We start from the raw sequence: 18,335 nt of genomic DNA, 5'->3' as shown, positions 1-18,335 counted from the left end.
ACCAATCAGAGAGTAGCGGTTTAAGAGCGGAAGGAGAGCACCGGAGAAGAGGTACGGGCACACCGTGTGGGTCAGGCCATACTTTGTAGCGCTTAGGTTGTGGTAAGGCTGGAAGTGGCAGTCATTTACGACAAGACGTGCTGGGAGATTACAGGGCCGCGGGAGATGGAAAAGCTGTGAAAGACATAGAGAGAGTAGAGCAGGCGGCATGGTGTGTGGAGAGGCGGGGCGAGCACGACAGGCAGGAACACTGTAGAGACTACATGATGTGCTGTGCTCATACATGTATGCTGTGGACTGGTCCTGGTAAACAATGTATGGTTTATCAGTGCTGTAAGGCCCGGGCGTTGCCAATTTGTAACCAATCAGATTACAGGTTTTATTGTGTAAGGTAAATATAAAAAAAGAAAGCCGTAACCTGATTGGTTGTTGTTCCCTTCCCTGCTCCTTCTGTATTGTACAGCTGCTTATACACAGGCTCCAGCTCTCACCATAATTATCCTGAGTTATTGGAAGAACAGACGTTCCTTAGCCCTGGATCGCATCTACATTTAGGGAAGTCTACTTGGGGAGCCCCAAATGGAAACCTATCTTCATAAAAAAAAAAGCGGTCACCTAAGGAAACGCGTGGACCCCATAGACTAAAATGGGGTCTGTGTGGTATCTGCACAAAAAATGCTGCGTACAGTAATAATTCCACATATGAGGACATTGGACATGTGCTGAAGGCTTATACCATTTGTGATGTATTGTACTAATTTGTGGTTCATACAAGCTACTTGGTGAGGTTACTAATAAATAAGTTGTCTAGCAAACCCCTTTTTTTATCCCTGCACCCATTACATAATTGTCACATTCCATCCTTCTTTCATGTATATTGTGCATATAAATCTACAATCCAACTTCTGATCACACTCCCATCTTTGGTTTCATGTCTTTTCTTTGCCATCAATCCCATGAGGCATTAGTATACTATAAAATGGGCAATTAAACACTTTGTTAGCTACACTGCGGGCTCCCCGAACATAACAGCATAAGGGTAGGGCTATATAGCAATTTTCCTTGTGACTCCTATTGCACAACCAAAGATCACCATGATGCCCTGCAATATGGTACTTAATGTTTGCGTGTAGGACAGCTTTCACTAATGTAATTGATGGGAGCTGCTTCATGTTTATGTCTGACAACCCTACACCAGGATGCCCCCGCTGAACTCCTTATTTATCTCTTCTTATCACTTTACATTACTGTACATAGTGTAAACACAAGCAGCATTTTGCCAGTGTGGTCACACCAGGATTATTAGATGTATACCCAGAGCATTCAGAACAACCTGTTAAGCAGAACATATTAGAAGTAGATGGCTTTCTCATCTTACCATCTCTGCTGTTGACTACAGAGAAGAAACCGTTGATCATGGCATGCAGTGGGAGAGAAAAGCCTGCATGGAGTATATCAGACTAATGGCTGGATCTAACATCAGTATCACAATTCTAATGGAAACCAGCATCATATTGCTTTACAGTGGTGAATTAATTTGCTTACTTGCTCGGATTTGCTCTAGCTCGGATTTCTTTATTAAGCCTCTAGGGCAGTAGCACTAGAAAGTCCATAGCAGGAGCATTGGGAGGTGAGCACATGAACAAGGAGCTTAGTGAGTCGGTAATACTATTGTGTGCATGGGGAGTTCTGTGGCTACTACAAATGGCTGAGCAGCCTACCCTACTAATAACAAGGCTCCTTACTCTCAGCCTACCACTGGCAGAAGGACACAGATTGCTGTGTTTCCACCTCAGGCAATTTTCCAAGTGGAGTTGTAAAATATGGCTCAACAAGAAAAAAAACAATGCAGAGGGAAAGCAGTTTACTCAAAGCTAGAAACGTGACTACATGTTTATGCTTCAAGGAGAAAGGCCAGTATGTCTTTTGTGTTATGAGGCAGTGTTAAAGGAGTAAAATATACATCAGCTTTTTAATACCAAACAATGCCCATTGAAGGCAACCATAATCCTGATGTGACCCTTAGTGAAAATAATCTGACACCCCTGCTATTGGATTACATACAGTTGTGACTTATTTTTTACCAGTGGCAGTGTGAGACAGGATGGCATTGATGTGAAGTTAGTAATTCAGTTGACTTTTGATTTTGGTTATTTTTCGATTGTCCAGCCCTGGGACTTATGTGCCATTATAGTATATGGGTTCTGTGGGTTTCCTAAGGTAACTGTTTTTTTTTTAAACAAATTAAGTTTGGGGTGTCCTCAAGCAGCTCCCCAAACAGAAACCTGAACGCAGATGTGAACCTAGCAAAAGTATGTTTAATTTATAAGCAAATGGACAGTAAAACTGCTTGCCTGCAAATCTAGAGCTGAGCCCAATAAAGGCAAGGCACCCAATAAATAATATGAATAAAACTGCGATTTCTATGAAAATAGGACTCCAAAGCTGAATAATAACAAAGGCATATTTGGAAACTGTAGGATCACCTGTTCAAGGTTCTGATAGGTTTCTAATTAATTTATTGTTGACAAACTCGCATTAAATAACAATCCTGAACCACCTTTTTGTTAGAAGCTTTCTGGTTCTGTACTGTGTGCTACCGCCATCCCAGATGCTCCTGATATTTTCTGGGTGCCAGACCCCTTTCAATTTGATATTGATGGCAAACAATATGAAAATCTCAGAAACCCCTTTAAACTGAAGATTTTTTTTCCTGTGTTTTGTCTGTCCACATTTTTTGCAAAATGCTGATGTTCTGCTTTTCTTTGACAAATCAGCTCTCAAGATGGACATCGAGGGATTTGGAGAGCTGCTGCAGCAAGCAGAACAGTTGGCTGCAGAGACTGAAGGAGTAACAGAGTTGCCTCATGTGGAAAGAAATCTTCAGGAAATTCAGCAGGCTGGGGAGAGGCTCCGCTCCAGAACCATGACCCGCACCTCACAAGAGTCAGCTAATGTTAAAGCGTAAGGACTGATTTTTAATTGAGTACCATTGTCCTCTGTTGATTTTAATAGCCTGTCTTATTTTCTGGATTGATATTAGCTTTAGGGTAAGTTCACACAGAGATTTTTCAATGGGAGCCGTCTTTTTGGTCAGGATTTTGAGGTGGATACGGCCTAAAAATCCTCACCAAAAACACGGCTCCCATTGAAATCAATGGAAGCCGGTCAGTTCTTTTTTCCGACAGAAGCGACAAAAAAAAGAAGCGAGATGCTCATTGTTCTGGTGAAGTTGCCTTGCAAATCCACCTGAAGACACTCCCTCCTCCCAACTAGGTCCATTCATTGGGCGTAATCCGGAGCAGAGTGCGTGACTGGATGCTGGTGCAGTGCATTGGCTTTCAGTCGCGGCTACCCGGTTTTTGGTCCAGAACCTTGAGATGGCCTCCGCCTCTGGTTCCGGAACAAAAAACCCATATGAACTTACCCTTAAGGCTAAGGCCCCACTGGGCGGAAACACAGCGTAAAAAAACGCCGGAAGACGCTGCGTTAAATGTTGCGGGAAAAAACGCACACGTACATGCGGTTTTCATCGTGTTTTTCAGCAGAAATTCATGAGTTTTCTGTTGAGTTTTTCATTGTGTTTTTGCTCGAGTTAGCCTTAGCCTCAACCAAGCAAAACAGTGAGTTTTTGTCTGTGGATTTTGATGTTTTTACACAGTGTTTCTGCGGAGTTTCCGCAACACATTTATCATGCTGCGGTTTTCACATTCTCCATAGAAATCTATGGAGGAAAAACTCAGTGTTTCCGCAACTATAATTGGCATGCTGCGTTTTTGAAAAACGCAAACGTTTTTGAAAAGCGCAGCTTTTCCGCAGCATTTTTCCCCGCAGTGTGGGGCTAGGATTAGCCAAAATTACATTCACTATGCTGGTACTGTAAAACGCAGCGTTTTTGTCCGCTGCGTTTCTGCAATGCCCAAAAACGCTGCATTTCCGCCCAGTGGGGTCTTAGCTTAAGGGGGTTTTCCAGGCAAAAAAGTGTTTTGTTTTGCTTTTTTTATGTCTGTTTTGAGTGATTTCTAGTTGGTTCTGGGAGCTCCTGGTATCTTCTGAGTTTGTTTACATACTTCAGCTTCCTGCTATGAAGCTTCCTCACTAACCCCACTCACCTTACCATCCCCTCCCTTCCTTACTCTACCCTCCCTTCCCTTCCTCTCCTTCCGTCTCCCTCCCTATACTTCCATGAGAAGCAGTGAATGAAAGAAGGGACAGAAAGTCTATTTCAGTGCAGGATTTTATGGAAAGCAGCTAAAATCTGTTAATAAAGTATATTACATGATGTTTTACAGTATTCTTCTTCTTGTTCCCCTATAGGTCTGTGTTGTTGGGGTCCAAAGGATTGGACATATCTCACATATCTCAGAGACTTGAGAGCCTGAGTGCTGCCACAACATTTGAACCTCTTGAGCCAGTGAAGGATACAGATATACAAGTGAGTTAAAAATAAATAATATTGTGAATATGCTACATCTCATTGGTTGACAAGAAAATTATATATGTTTATATTTCATAACCACTGGCTAACACGGTACGAGAACAAACATTTTCCTTAAAAATATATTCATTTAGAGGCTTGGCTTGTAGCTCCTTGCAGATAGTGGCTGCTATGCCTGCACCCCCTCTAGCTATGCGCCTGCCTTCATTTTAAATTACTAAAGGATATCTGAGTTTTCAGGAAAAGTTAAAATATGTGCAGGGACTTATTGGGCAGCCTATGGCTGCGTAAGCCTTCATACATGATGTCCTATCAGTTTTTCTGCAGCGCAATTTTAATTTCTCTCTTGGGCAGAGGGTGTGTACAACAAGGAGCAGAACAGTGAATTAGATAGAAGGGAGACACCTAGTGTCAGGACCTTAAGGCCGAGGCCCCACTTTGCGGAAACGCAGCTTTTTTTTGTTGCAGATTTTGCTGCGTTTTTTTGAGCCAAAGCCTTGAATGGCTACAAAAGGAATGGGAAATATATAGGAAGTTCTTATTCTTCTACTATCTGCTCAATCTGCTTCTGGCTTTGGCTCAAAAAACCGAAGCCAAATGTGCAACAAAAATAACTGCGTGTCTGCAATGTGGGGCCTCAGTCTTAGGCTAAAGCCCCACATTGCGGAAACGCATCTTTTTTGTTGCAGATTTTGCTGCGTTTTTTTTTTTTTTAACTAAAGCCTGAAGTGGATTGAACAAAAGGTAGAAGTATAAGATCTTCCTATATATTTCAGATTCTTTTTGTAGCCATTCTTGGCTTTGGCTCAAAAAACCGCAGCAAAATCTGCAACAAAAGAAGCTGCTTTTCCGCAACATGGGGCCCCTGCCTTAGAGAGATTTGTAGGCAGAAATCGGTCACAATTTTAAATAAAGTGCATAACGTTTTGGTCCAGATTCACATACTCTATTAAATGAGGCTGTTATCTGAAAATTTAGGGACCGTTTAATAGATCGCTGAAGTGAAAATACAGAGCAGTAGATGGACTATTTAGGGTAGGCATTTTATGGTTTAGTAAGTCACTGACTTTTTCATTAGCTCTTTGATGATAGACTGATTCTGATTTAATCTGTGTTGGACAAACATGGATATAAATTTTTTTTTTTTTTAAACTCGTTTTATTGAAAGTGCACACCAGACCGAATAATAAAATAAAAACATACAACATAAGATGGAAACAAGGTACGTAGGTATGCAAACAGAAGCTTACCAAAAAGAAAAAAAAAAATATGCCACATTACCACCCCCCTAATCCATAATTGGGCCCACATGTATTCCACATGCCACAAACCATCCAACAGAGCCTGGAATTGGAGCAGTACAACATAATGTAGATATCAACAGGCAAGACACAATAGAGTCAGTGAATAGTGAAACAGGATGATACAGAGGAATACAATAAATCAAGTTTAACCCTTTAGCGACCCAGGACGTAATACTCCTGAGTCACATGGAGTATAATATAGCCAGCACCAGTCGGTGCCCGCACCAATCACGGATGTTACCCCTTTAGATGCTGTAGTCAAATGTGACCGCAGCGTCTAAATTGCGCAGGCAGCACGGGCGCTACCATTTTACACCGATTGCCGCCCCTCCTGAACATCACCATAGGGCGGCAATAGGTTGCTATGACAACTGGAAGCCTATTGAAGGTTTCAAGGTACCTAGGGAGTCTGATCATAAATGTAAAAGAAGAAAAAAAGTTTTTAAAAGTATTTAAAAAAAATACAAATGTTCAAATCACCCCCTTTCCCTAGATCAGATATAAAAGTAAGCACAAACACATTAGGTATCACTGTGCTCCAAAATGCCCGAACTATTGAAATATTTATCCTATACGATGAACGGCGTAGCGATAAAAATAATCAAAATAGCCAAATAATTTTTTTTTAACACTTTGCCTCCTATAAAAATTTAATAAAGAGTGGTCAAAGCATCAGATCTTTCCCCAAATGGTATCAATAATAATGTTATCTTGTCCCGCATAAAAAAGACACCGCACCCAGCTCCATACAATATGAAAAAGTTACAGATGTACAGCGAGACACTGGTAGAGCCGACAGAGTTTTAGTGGTAGAATCCCTTTAAAGTTCACTAATGCAATAGTTTATTTGGACTGTGGCTGCAGCTGCAATTACCAACCAGTTGATCCCAAAAATTACTGTGCCAGAATGCTGTATATAAATATACACATAACACTTGCTTTCTGTTTTATTTGTAGGGTTTTTTGAAGAACGAGAAGGATAATGCCCTTTTGTCTGCTATTGATGAATCGAGGAGAAGGGTAAGTGGCTAAAAACACAAACAACTACTTTTAATATAATGTTTAATAACTTTTAATATTTGTTTAGTCATGAGTCACCAATGTTCACAATAATAGATCGCATGTTATACTTCTCTTTATTCAGTAACCTTGTACAGTAACATACATACGCTAAAAGGGTTTTCCCATCTAAGTAAGTTGCAAAGTATATGTACTTTACACTGTATTACTTAGTATTAGTTGTTATTGTGTATTGGTATGTTCACTTAGCGGAATGTGTTCCAAACAAACACATCAAATAAGTGTGATAAAAAGAGACAGACATAGAAACGCAGTCCGAACGAAACCGTATACAGCATGATTAACATAGTAATAATATACCGTGTCTGAAAATGCCCCTGAAACTCCCATCCCCAAAAATGATAAAATGATACCCAAACAACATTTTAACATTTTGCATACAGAGGTTACATGCAGTTGGCATCAACATTAGAGCGCATGTGACATATGACATAAAGTACAAGGAATCTGTAGAGAATACTGGTCAGGAATCCTCACAGCGGATTCAACAAGGCTCCTATGGGAAGACACAATCCCGACAACAGGACCCTTGAGTGAAGCCCTGTGGTGTCCAACCAGAGTTTGCACACTCATTTTAGTCTTCAGCTCCCTAAGTGTAGGCAGATGTATCCTGCCAAAGGAAAGCCAATAGCTTCCTGGCCTGGTATAGAATTCTGGAAATACTCACAGGTTCAGTAGATTCCATGTCCGCCCCATCTTCCAATAGACCCAACAGATTTGTCTTAGGATCCGACTGAATTAGAATGTGATAAGTACAGCAGAATTTAGCGTCGATTTTGAGTCATATGACTTCTACTCTGGCCAGATAAAGCAAAGGTAGCTGATTTCCAGTATAATGGACTGTAACACACAGGCTCTCTAAATGGGAAGACAGAAACTTCTGTCACTGACTACTGGTGAACATACAGTTCCTTTCACACAGTTTTAAAGAAGGAGCTCACAGATCAGCATCCCTGAATGTATACTTAGGGCTACATGGGGTTCTGCGTGAACACATTCCATCGCGGCTTTCCGCTCCGGATTAGGTCCAAATGAATAGGCCTAGTCCGGAGGGTGCTGTCGTGAGGCAGACACCAAGGCTGAATCAGCCGCGGAATCCGCCTGAAGAAAGGGCAGCCCGCTTTTTTTCTGCGCGAGCAGGAACAAACCGTTAGCGGAAAAAAGAACGCTAGCGGTCTTCATAGACCTCTATTGGGAGGGGGTAGATTTCGAGGTGGATTCCGTGTCAAAATCTGCCCCCTCTTCCCCGTGTGAACTAGCCCTTGTAGTCTCAGATTATTTGGGAAAATATACACAGATAGATAATTGTAGTGCTCCACAGCAGGTTGTCTCAGTGCAGTCTTTTTTTCTTGTGGTGCTGATGTATCATGGGACTGAGCAAAGAGAGAAATATGAAAATAAAAGTGTAGTGTGGCCAGGAGCTGAGAAGTTGTACTGCAGAGAGGTGTGTGCAATATACATGAAAGAAGCCTGGAGCGTGACAATCAGTTGAGGGTGCAGGGATGGAAAAAAGTGTTGTTGCTGGAGCGTGCCCCTTCAGAAAGCATGCATTTCTTAATTAAAGAAGCACCATGTGAACCTAACTTACATGTGCGAAGGGTCACCAAGCAAACTCAACTGTCAATTGCCGCTTTTATTTAACATAAATGATTGTCAGCAGCAGATCTCCCAATGTAAACAAAGTAATGTTCTGCTTACCTGCGGTATGATAATGCAGGAACCGCATTTATCAGAAAGGAATATGTTTGTTCCACAGACATTTGCTATGGCAGAAGAATACCATAGGGAGTCAATGCTTGTTGAGTGGGAGCAGATAAAACAGCGAATTCTCCACACACTGCTTGCTTCTGGAGAGGATGATTTGGGCTTCTCACAGGAGGCTGAGGTATGAACTCGATTGTTGGTCTTTAGAGATGAGCGAACACTGTTCGGATCAGCCGTTCCGAACAGCACGCTCCCATAGAAATGAATGGAAGCACCTGGGACGGTGACCGGCCGCCGGCAAAGTGTACGTGCCAGGTACTTCCTTTCATTTCTATGGGAGCGTGCTGTTCAGAACGGCTGATCCAAACAGTGTTCGCTCATCTCTATTGGTCTTAGATTTATGTTTTCTGTTTTGCTATTGATGATTTCTGAGTTTAATATTGTAATTTGCTTCTGTGGCAGACAAGTTACATCAGTGATCTTGGAGCCCCAGGTCGCAGTTCTCTCGATAATGTGGAAATGGCCTATGCACGACAGGTGAGTTGTCTAAAGAGACAGACAGCATGACAGGAACCTGACAGAGCCTATTCTACTCAGTGTAGTGTGACAGGCACTGTTGATGCCTGTTTTGATAAATCTGGTACTGCTGGTATTTTCTTTTTCTGGTCATAAAATGGAATAGAAAAATGTAAATAATAATTCGCTACGCTTGACACTAGCAAACAGAATATCTTCTTGATGTATTGTTATTGAACCTTCACTTCAGATCTACGTGTACAACGAGAAGGTTGTAAGTGGAAACCTGAAGCCAAACCTAGTAGACCTGTGCACGGCCGTTGCTGAGAGATTGGATGATAAGGTAGGAAGGAAATCTGTAACATCACAAATGTGTGCTTTTTTTTTTCATTGGTTTTATCTTTTTTGATGTATACATATATCAATATACATAAATCAATCTTTTATTCCCCACCCCCAATAATATTTACCTTGATCGTGTTTATTGTTTTTTTAATTGTACATGATTTATAGCTCACTGGTTAACTTTTCTCCGCAGAACGTTTCTGATGTTTGGGCAATGGTGAAACAGATGACTGATGTTCTGCTGGTTCCAGCCTCTGATACACTGAAAAGTCGCTGCTCAGTTCAGATGCAGATGGCTTTTGTTAGACAAGCTTTAAGGTTCTTGGAAGAAAGGTAATGGTGGCCGCCTACTAGTATGAAATGGGATACTGCTCAATAGCGGTGATCTATTGAGAAGGAAGTGGTGCTTAGGCTAGTGAATCGATTTACTTGTGCATAGCTCTCATATGTAATTTATTTGCAGTTATAAAAACTACACAATGACGAGTGTATATGCCAACCTGCAGCAAGCACAGCTGGGAGGTGTCCCTGGCACTTACCATATAGTGCGGAGCTTCCTTAATATCAGGCTTCCTGCTCCTATCCCTGGACTACAGGTGACTATAGTTAGGTCATGTTTTATAAATAATAGTGTGTATGAAGAACAATGCTTAAGTAATTGTAAATTTACAGGATGGTGAACTGGATGGATACCCAGTTTGGGCCCTGATATACTACTGCCTGCGCTGTGGAGATATTTTAGCAGCACAGCAGGTCGTGAACAGAGTTCAGCATCAGTTGGGGGAGTTCAAGAACTGGTTTCAAGAATATGTTCACAGCGATGATCGCAGGTAACTGCAGTAATTCTTGACGGCTGATCTCTGCTGCTTAATGTTTGGATTGTTATTTGTATGTGTCTACGGGAGAACTGATTCTCTACAGTTCTCTAGGATCTTCTAGAAATGTCATTAGTTTCTAGTGTAGTAGAACTATTCATACTTTTTTCTGTCTTAAGAATTCAGTAACATGATATTATTAGACAGGTAATTTGAAGTACAATATAGGAGGATGTAACTTTTACATATGCAAGTTCACATGCTTTACTGCCTTTCATCACAGCCCATTATACTTGTGTTGTCTTATGCACTGGAGTCCTGGGTTCGAATCCTGCCAGGAACAACATCTGCAAGGAGTTTGTATGTTCTCCCCATGATTGCATGGATTTCCTCCCATTCTACAAAAAACATACTAATAGGAAAATAAATGTACAATGTGATCCCTTTATGGGACTTACAATCTACATTAAAAAAAATAAATTAGATGTTTCAGTGCCATTGCTAGTGTTGTATAGAATCCTGCACCCAGCCATGCAGTCTGCCTTTACAAACATTTGTGAAAGAATGGGCTGCACTAAAGAACTCACTAAATTCCAGAATGGTTTTTGTAATAGTTTTTGCAATTTCTTTCTGAAATTGCAGCTTTGAATGGTATCTTTGAAAAGTGAAAGTGCTTAGAAACCTCAACCATGAAGTAGAAAACCTGTGTAAAGTTACTGAGCAGCATTGCCAAGTGCTAACATCCATAGTTGGCAACACTGTGCTAACTCAGTAACTGCAGACTTCCAAACCTCTCTTGCCATTAAAACCAGCACGAAAACTGTGCGACAAGAACTTCATGACCCGGGTTTCCATATCCAATCTGCTGCATGAAAGCCTCAGATCACTAAGCACAATGTCAAGAGATGAATGGAGCAGTGTGAAGTATACTGCCACTGGACTCTGGAGCATTGGAGTGTGATCTCTAGCAGGCTAATAGATGAGTCTGGGTTTGACAAATGCCAGAACATTACATGCCCGTCTGCACTGTGCAAACTGTAAAGCATGGTGGAAGAGGGGTAATACTAAGGGTTAGTCTATATTTCCTAGTTTCAGTGAAAGGAAATCTTAATGCTTCAGCTTTCAATGATATTAAGTAAAATTGCATGAATTGAACTTTGAGAACAGTTTGGGGAAGGTCCTTTTCTGTTCCAATATAACTGTGCACCAAGCAAGGTCCATAAAGGGTTTGAGTTTAGTGTGGAACAATTTGACTGTCCCGCACAGAGACCTGACCTCAACCCCATCGAACACAATGATAAAGATTGCAGACCCTGCACCAGGCCCTCTCAACATCTGTGTCTGACTTCATGAATCAAATACCCACAGACATACTCTAAAGTTTGTAGAAAGTCCTCCATTGGATTTAGTATGGGACCTAACAGCTCCTTTAAGTGCAATGTGTAGGTGTACTTCTGTCCATATAGTAATTTCTAGAAGCTGTTCCAGTCCAGATATTTATCTTGAATGGGTTCTCTTGTTCCAGGTTATGTCCTTCAACAGAAAACAAACTCCGCCTACATTACAGAAGAGCTGTAAGGTCAAGCACTGATCCCTATAAAAGAGCTGTCTACTGTATCATTGGCCGCTGCGATGTGGCAGATAATCATAATGAGGTGGCAGATAAAACCGAAGACTATCTGTGGTTGAAGGTGAGTGGTGACATTCACAGGCAAAATTATAATTTCTGATAGCGAGCTCACATTATGCAGATTTTTCTAACCTTGACACTTTGCAGTAGAATTGTCATTGTCGTCATGGACCTAAGTTTCCACCTTGTTTGTTGGCTTACTTTCTCAAGAGGCTCAGAGGCCCGTGATCAAAACTCAGGACAGATCCTATTCCTGATCAGTTTTGTGGACCGTTCTCACTGACCTCAATGAATGGGTCTGTGGATGCATGGGTGGCATACAGATGACATCCATGTTGTGCATACCGCCTTTTCTGTATTTTTAAGTTTTACTAATTTTATACAATCTGCATAAAAAAGTTTCTTTTCTGCATGCAGCTCTAGCCTAAAGAAGTATTCTGAGCTATTTATGGCATACTTACTGAATCTGGAGGTCCATCATTAAAATGAGGCACATGGTTAAAACATTTCACCTTTTTTGCATGGCCTAATATTTTTTTTAATAATACCCTGAGTAGCATTTAGTACAGATAAGCAATGGGTGATACCAGAGACAGATACCATATTTCTTCTGCATCTCAGTGTTCTGTATTTTTTTTCATACAGTTGAATCAGATTTGCTTTGATGATGACACTAGCAGCTCTCCTCAAGACAGGCTTACTTTGCCACAGTTCCAGAAGCAGCTCCTTGAAGACTATGGTACATAGACTACAAATATGTATGCAAAAATGCATTCCAAATCTGTACAGGATTTTTATGGGATTGTTCTGTGTTTCAGGGGAATCGCATTTTGCTGCTAACCAGCATCCCTTCCTGTATTTTCAAGTCCTATTTCTTACTGCGCAGTTTGAGGCCGCTATTGCCCACTTGTTCCGTACAGAGCGCACACGCTGTCACGCAGTGCATGTGGCACTTGCTCTTTTTGAACTTAAGTTGCTTTTGAAGTCCTCTTCACAGAGTGCACAACTGTGTAAGTATGCAAGTTCTCTATAGTTATGTCATATTTGCTTTCCTTCTCTGTATCTTGACATGACATAGCTTAGACTGATAGCCAAGTGATAGGACTGTAGATGGCCAGTAATTCTTCTCATTAATACTGTTTTGTTTTTGTGCTTTTCCTTATTTTGTCAGTATTGAATACTGTCTGTCATTATCGTTCAGCTAATGTTCTTTGATATGCAGTGTGTTTGTGTATACACATATATAAGGGAGCACATCCTATTTGTTTACTTGGGAGAACAGAGCGCTACACACACACACACACACTCACACACACGGTATGGCTGGGCCTAGAACTAGTCAAGTCCCACTCAGGTTGTCAGTCTAGATGAGCTACTCAGTAGTTGGTAGGTAGGTATTGTAAATATGTTATACAGTTTTGCATTTGTCATTGCAGTGAGCCAGGAAGGAGGGGACCCTGTTGGTGTCAGACGTCTCAACTTTGTCCGTCTCCTTATGCTTTACACACGGAAGTTTGAACCAACAGACCCCCGAGAAGCTCTGCAATATTTTTACTTCCTCAGGTGGGTGTTATGAAAACCAAAGAGTAGACTGTTAAAGATTCTATTTGCATTGATTTAAAGGTATGCAGTGATCAGAAAGGGGGACATTTGTCCCTTCCGATATTTTGAGAATTGTTTTTTGCTGTGTGTATTTTTTATTTCAAAGCATCTATTCATGTATAAATTTATTAGAAAGTATTGTTGTATTACAGCATTGTAATATATCGTAAAGAATAATGTTTCCTTCTACACGTGTCATGCTGATTTTCTCCTGCTTACCTTCATACAGAATGTCCAGTAGCACACGTTTCCATATTCAACCTTCACATACACAAGACTTTGGGAGGGGGGGACGGAGGCTGCTGCCAGCAAGTGAATTGATTTATTGCCTGGTTCTGTACAGTGGTAGAGCAGTTTCAGTGCTTAGCCATTGCAGTTATTTGTGTCTTTCCTTAAGCCTCCTGCCCCTTCCCTATCCATAGACTTCTATGTTAAAAGTAACTCAGCCTGATTAATGGAGAGCAAAGCAGTTTTTTTTTTAATTGAGATCTATTACAAAGTTTCTTATATTAACTTATACTACTCATTTATGACCAGATGTATTAAAACTAGAAATACTTTTTAAAAATATGTACCTGAAACAAACATTCACGTAGATATCTGCCATAGCGGCAGGAACCCTTCAGATTGTACTACATCATATATTATTAGCAGAAGAGTTAGATGGGGACTTGCAGCATAGAGAAGGTGTAAGCTGTAACTCAGTTTTCAGAATATTAGAGCTTACTTCCCAATTGGAGAGAAAATAGGCTAAGCCACACACCCTTTCTCTTATCCATTATTACAAATGCTGGATTGTAATTTGAAATGGCATGGACGTGTGTGTTTTAGTGCTGGGACTGCGTTGCAAGCCTTTTTTTTTTCTTGCAGAAATGATAAGGACAGTCAAGACAAGAATATGTTCCTTCGATGCGTCAGTGAACTAGTGATTGAAAGTCGAGAGGTACAGACACTTCTGGTCTTAATACTCATTCCTCTTTTTAAGTTGGCATCTGATTATTTTTCTCTTTCATTTATAGTTTGATATGCTTCTTGGGAAGTTGGAGAAAGATGGTACAAGAAAGGTAATGGAATTTGTCACTTTACAAAAAACGTATAAAGCTCTGACATTATAAGCTTATTGTCAGAATGTGCAGCATGATTATGGCTGTCAGTTTTGTTTTATGCCAGGTTGTCCCATCTTTTAACATTTGTATTATTTTGGCAGCCTGGCGCAATTGATAAATTTACAAGGGACACAAATCCTATCATAAGCGAGGTGGCATCTGTAGCAGAACAGAAGGGGCTGTTTGAGGAAGCTGCTAAGCTGTATGACTTGGCAAAGGTAAATATCTCGCATTGTTTCCCAATGAACATTCCATGTTAATATTTAGTGCATTGTTGTAAAGGGAGGTTAGGAAAATAATTCTTCAGTGCAGAATCTGTATTTACACCAAAAGTTTTTATTTGACTATAATGTCTTGACTATCTCTCAGAGAATCATTTAGATCAAAACTGAATTGCACATAGATTTATTTAAAAAGAGTCAGTGCAAACACACAGGCATGGTGGAAGAGTGACCTATATGGTCTTCTGCTATGTTATTGATGGCAGCGCCGTCCACACAAGCCGTGGATAAAGCAGAACAGGGGCAGGGTGTCTTAATCAATAGGGAAAACTGTGCAAAGGAGTTAAGAGCACCACATAATAAGTGACAGCAGTCTGAAGTTAATTTTAAATTGCCAAGACCTTTAATGCTTTTGCCACACATTAGCGAATTCTCATGGCTTCTGAACAGGTACAATTATTTGAAGTGCATGTTCACATCTGGATATTTTGTTCATCTCTTTCTGCAGAATCCAGACAAGGTTTTGGAGTTGATCAATAAGTTGTTGAGTCCGGTTATTTCTCAAATCAGCTCTCCGCAGTCTAACAAGGAGCGACTGAAAAATATGGCGCTGTCTATTGCTGAAAGGTGAGATGATTCTCTATTTATTGCATCAAAATCTGATGTTCAGCAGTTTAGAGGAGGCAAAGTCATCATCAAAATGTACTGAGCAAGACTGCACACTCTTCAAGATTGCATTGAGAAGTACCTGAGTTTTCATTAAAAGTTGAAATGTGTGCAGGGTCTTGCTGGGCAGTCTATTCTATGACTGTATAAGCAGTCATAAATTATTTCTTATCAGTTTTTCTGCTACTAATAATCACTAGAGATGAACCGATCCGAACAGCACGCTCGCATAGAAATGAATGGACGTAGACGGCACGCGGGGGGTTAAGCGGCCGACCGCCGTCAAAGCGGAATTACCAGGTGCATCCATTCATTTCTATGGAGCGTGCTGTTCGGATCGGCTGATCCGAACAGTACTCGCTCATCTCTAATAATCACATTATGGCTGAAACACATTTTACATTTGTCTCAGGCTGTGGGTTTGTACAATAAGGGTCAGTCTGCCCCCTCCCCTATTCATTACTGATACTGTTCTGCCAGGAGTAACTATAAAATACCAAACAAATAGCTGAGGAAAGCCCAAGTGACCATAATGTTGGTCATCTAGGAACACTGGACAGCAAATACATGCAGACAAGCAGGTGAAACACAAGAGAAAAAAAAAACATGCACATAGTCATTAAAGCTACTTGCTGCCTGTGAATAATATCCCATCTCTAATCATGCAAGCAGCTAGAAGTACATACAAGTACATATGTAGGCTTTTCTTACATTGTAAGTTGTGAGATTTGCAAACTGTTCAGTTTTTTCACAGAGCAACAGTTTGCAGACGTGTGTGTTTGTGTGGTGTGAGGAGAATCAACCTCTCCCATCTGCATTCACTGTGTGAAGACAGAACAGAACCTCCTCGTCGATCTTGTGTCTATGGGCAAACTTCCCATAGAAAAGAGTGAACTTCAAATTGGATAGAAGGGAGAATCACATGCTCTATGAAAGGAGACCAAGTTGCCTGAAAAATTTGTGACTATTTAATGAATTGACGACTTTGCAAAACGAGCATTTGAATTCCTGTTTCTACTTACCGTATTTTTCGGACTATAAGACGCACTTTATGCGTCCCCGTACAGCTGCAGGGTCACCTGTCAATGTGGCCTTGCAGCTGTTGCAAAACTACAACTCCCATATATTAAATATTTTACCATTTTTTGCTTCAAAATTTTTCCCCTATTTTCCTCCTCTAAAACCTAGGTGCGTCTTATAGTCCGAAAAATACGGTAAATCCTTTTTACTGCTAGATGTTTTTATGTTGGTTTTTAGCAAGATGCTTGTGTGGATGAGTGACAGTCATCTTTAGTCTTCATATAATATAAACCCAATATTTTTTTTCATTTCCAGGTACAGATCACAAGGTGTAAGCGCAGAAAAAGCAGTAAACTCTACATTTTATCTGCTGTTGGATCTCATGACTTTCTTTGATAACTATCATTCTGGCCACGTGGATTTAGCATTTGATGTAAGTTTGTAAGGCGGCATCAAACATCTGTAGTTGGGGTGATTGTGTTTAAAAGACGTAATCATTTTTATAGGAGTGTTTCTGAATTAGTAGACTTCACGCTATATTTGAAGTGGAGGTAAAGGGCTGCTCCAGTTTCGTGAAGTAGTGGCTTTATCACTAGGATATGCCATCACTTTGACACATTAGTGTGCACTATTTTAGACCTACCAATCCCAAAAAGTAAAGGAGCTGCAGCACTAAATCAGACCCACACCAATGATTACTGTAGGTGGTAGCATATAATAACTATATGCCTCACTTTATGAGATGGCAGTATCCCTTTAAGGCCAATACTTTTGTGTCTTAATATCTTTATCTTGTTAATAGATTATTGAGAGGTTGAAGATTGTGCCTCTGAGCCAGGACACCGTGGAGGAGAGAGTTGCTGCATTCAGAAACTTCAGTGATGAGGTAAGTGAACAAAGAGATATGCATATAATATCAAGCAAAAGTATGAAGTGGTTTTCAATGTCTTTAGGATGTGCAGTAAAAAAAAAAAAAAAAAAGCACAAGTCGACCCACCAATCTGCAGAATAAATCGCCACCACATTTGTGTATCAGACATGGCAACTCTGGAAGTGGACTTCTCTGCTAGTGCAGCTTAGCCATGTTCAGCAAAATGGATGAACTGCAAAGTTGGGCACAGTTGCAAGTACAGACGTAATACCATGTCTGGTCCAACACAAATATCATTTCATGCTGTTAAATGGCAAGGGAACACTCTGTTCACCTGTCTATGCTATTAACCTATTGAAGTAAGCTTATTTTGTTTATCTCTACTTATGCTATTTCCAGGTCAGGCATAATTTATCAGAAGTTCTTCTTGCTACAATGAACATATTATACACCAAATACAAGAGGTTGAAGAGCAGTGGCCCATCTACACTTGGAAGACCACAGCGAGTATCAGAAGATAAAGACTTGGTGGGTAGTAGTCTGGTGTTTTGGGTATATATATAGTTGATTGTTTCTCTTGTTTATGTGTGTCACTAAATGCTTTTGTTTCATGCAGGTGTTACGCAGTCAAGCCCGGGCTCTGATCACTTTTGCTGGAATGATTCCATTCAGAATGTCTGGAGACACAAATGCACGGCTTGTACAGATGGAAGTCTTGATGAACTGATTCCGATATTTGTTTAAACCTTTTACAAGCACTATGTTTAGTATTGTTGTTGTTACTATATCCCAAATACAACTTATTTTGTTTTCAAGATCCTGTTGATTTATTTCTGTCCATCAGCTCCTTCTTGGATTTGGAGTCTCGACTGGAATAGTCCTTCACAAGCTTGCTTCAAAAAAATGTGTCTGATTCTGACTAACATAATATCTTCCACGTGTATTCCCACAGAGGCTAAAGGAAACTCCTGGCCACTTTGCAAAAGTCCACATGGGTGGTGTGGATTACCTGCTTCT

The 18,335-nt window shown here is 40.6% G+C and overlaps 1 protein-coding gene across 2 annotated transcripts; it reads left to right on the top strand.

Annotated features, from left to right (window-relative positions):
* On the top strand, window positions 1-18,335 carry NUP93 (nucleoporin 93). 2 transcript variants are annotated; one of them, XM_075281850.1, is made up of 22 exons: window positions 1-51; window positions 2,778-2,964; window positions 4,318-4,435; window positions 6,700-6,762; window positions 8,579-8,707; window positions 8,989-9,063; window positions 9,293-9,385; window positions 9,581-9,720; window positions 9,851-9,983; window positions 10,060-10,217; window positions 11,728-11,893; window positions 12,478-12,571; window positions 12,651-12,842; window positions 13,269-13,395; window positions 14,305-14,377; window positions 14,454-14,498; window positions 14,642-14,758; window positions 15,270-15,388; window positions 16,763-16,880; window positions 17,250-17,333; window positions 17,718-17,846; window positions 17,935-18,335. In XM_075281850.1, the coding sequence occupies exons 2-22, from the start codon at window positions 2,786-2,788 to the stop codon at window positions 18,043-18,045; spliced, it is 2,463 nt and encodes an 820-aa protein (XP_075137951.1). In that variant the 5' UTR covers window positions 1-51; window positions 2,778-2,785; the 3' UTR covers window positions 18,046-18,335. The 2 variants fall into 2 exon arrangements, with proteins under 2 accessions (XP_075137951.1, XP_075137952.1); XM_075281851.1 differs by having other exon boundaries at window positions 47-66.

This window comes from Leptodactylus fuscus, chromosome 7 (genome assembly GCF_031893055.1).
Source record: "Leptodactylus fuscus isolate aLepFus1 chromosome 7, aLepFus1.hap2, whole genome shotgun sequence".
Classification (NCBI taxonomy): domain Eukaryota; kingdom Metazoa; phylum Chordata; class Amphibia; order Anura; family Leptodactylidae; genus Leptodactylus; species Leptodactylus fuscus.
Note: the sequence above shows the minus strand (reverse complement) of the source record. Positions and strands in the feature narration are given on the sequence as shown.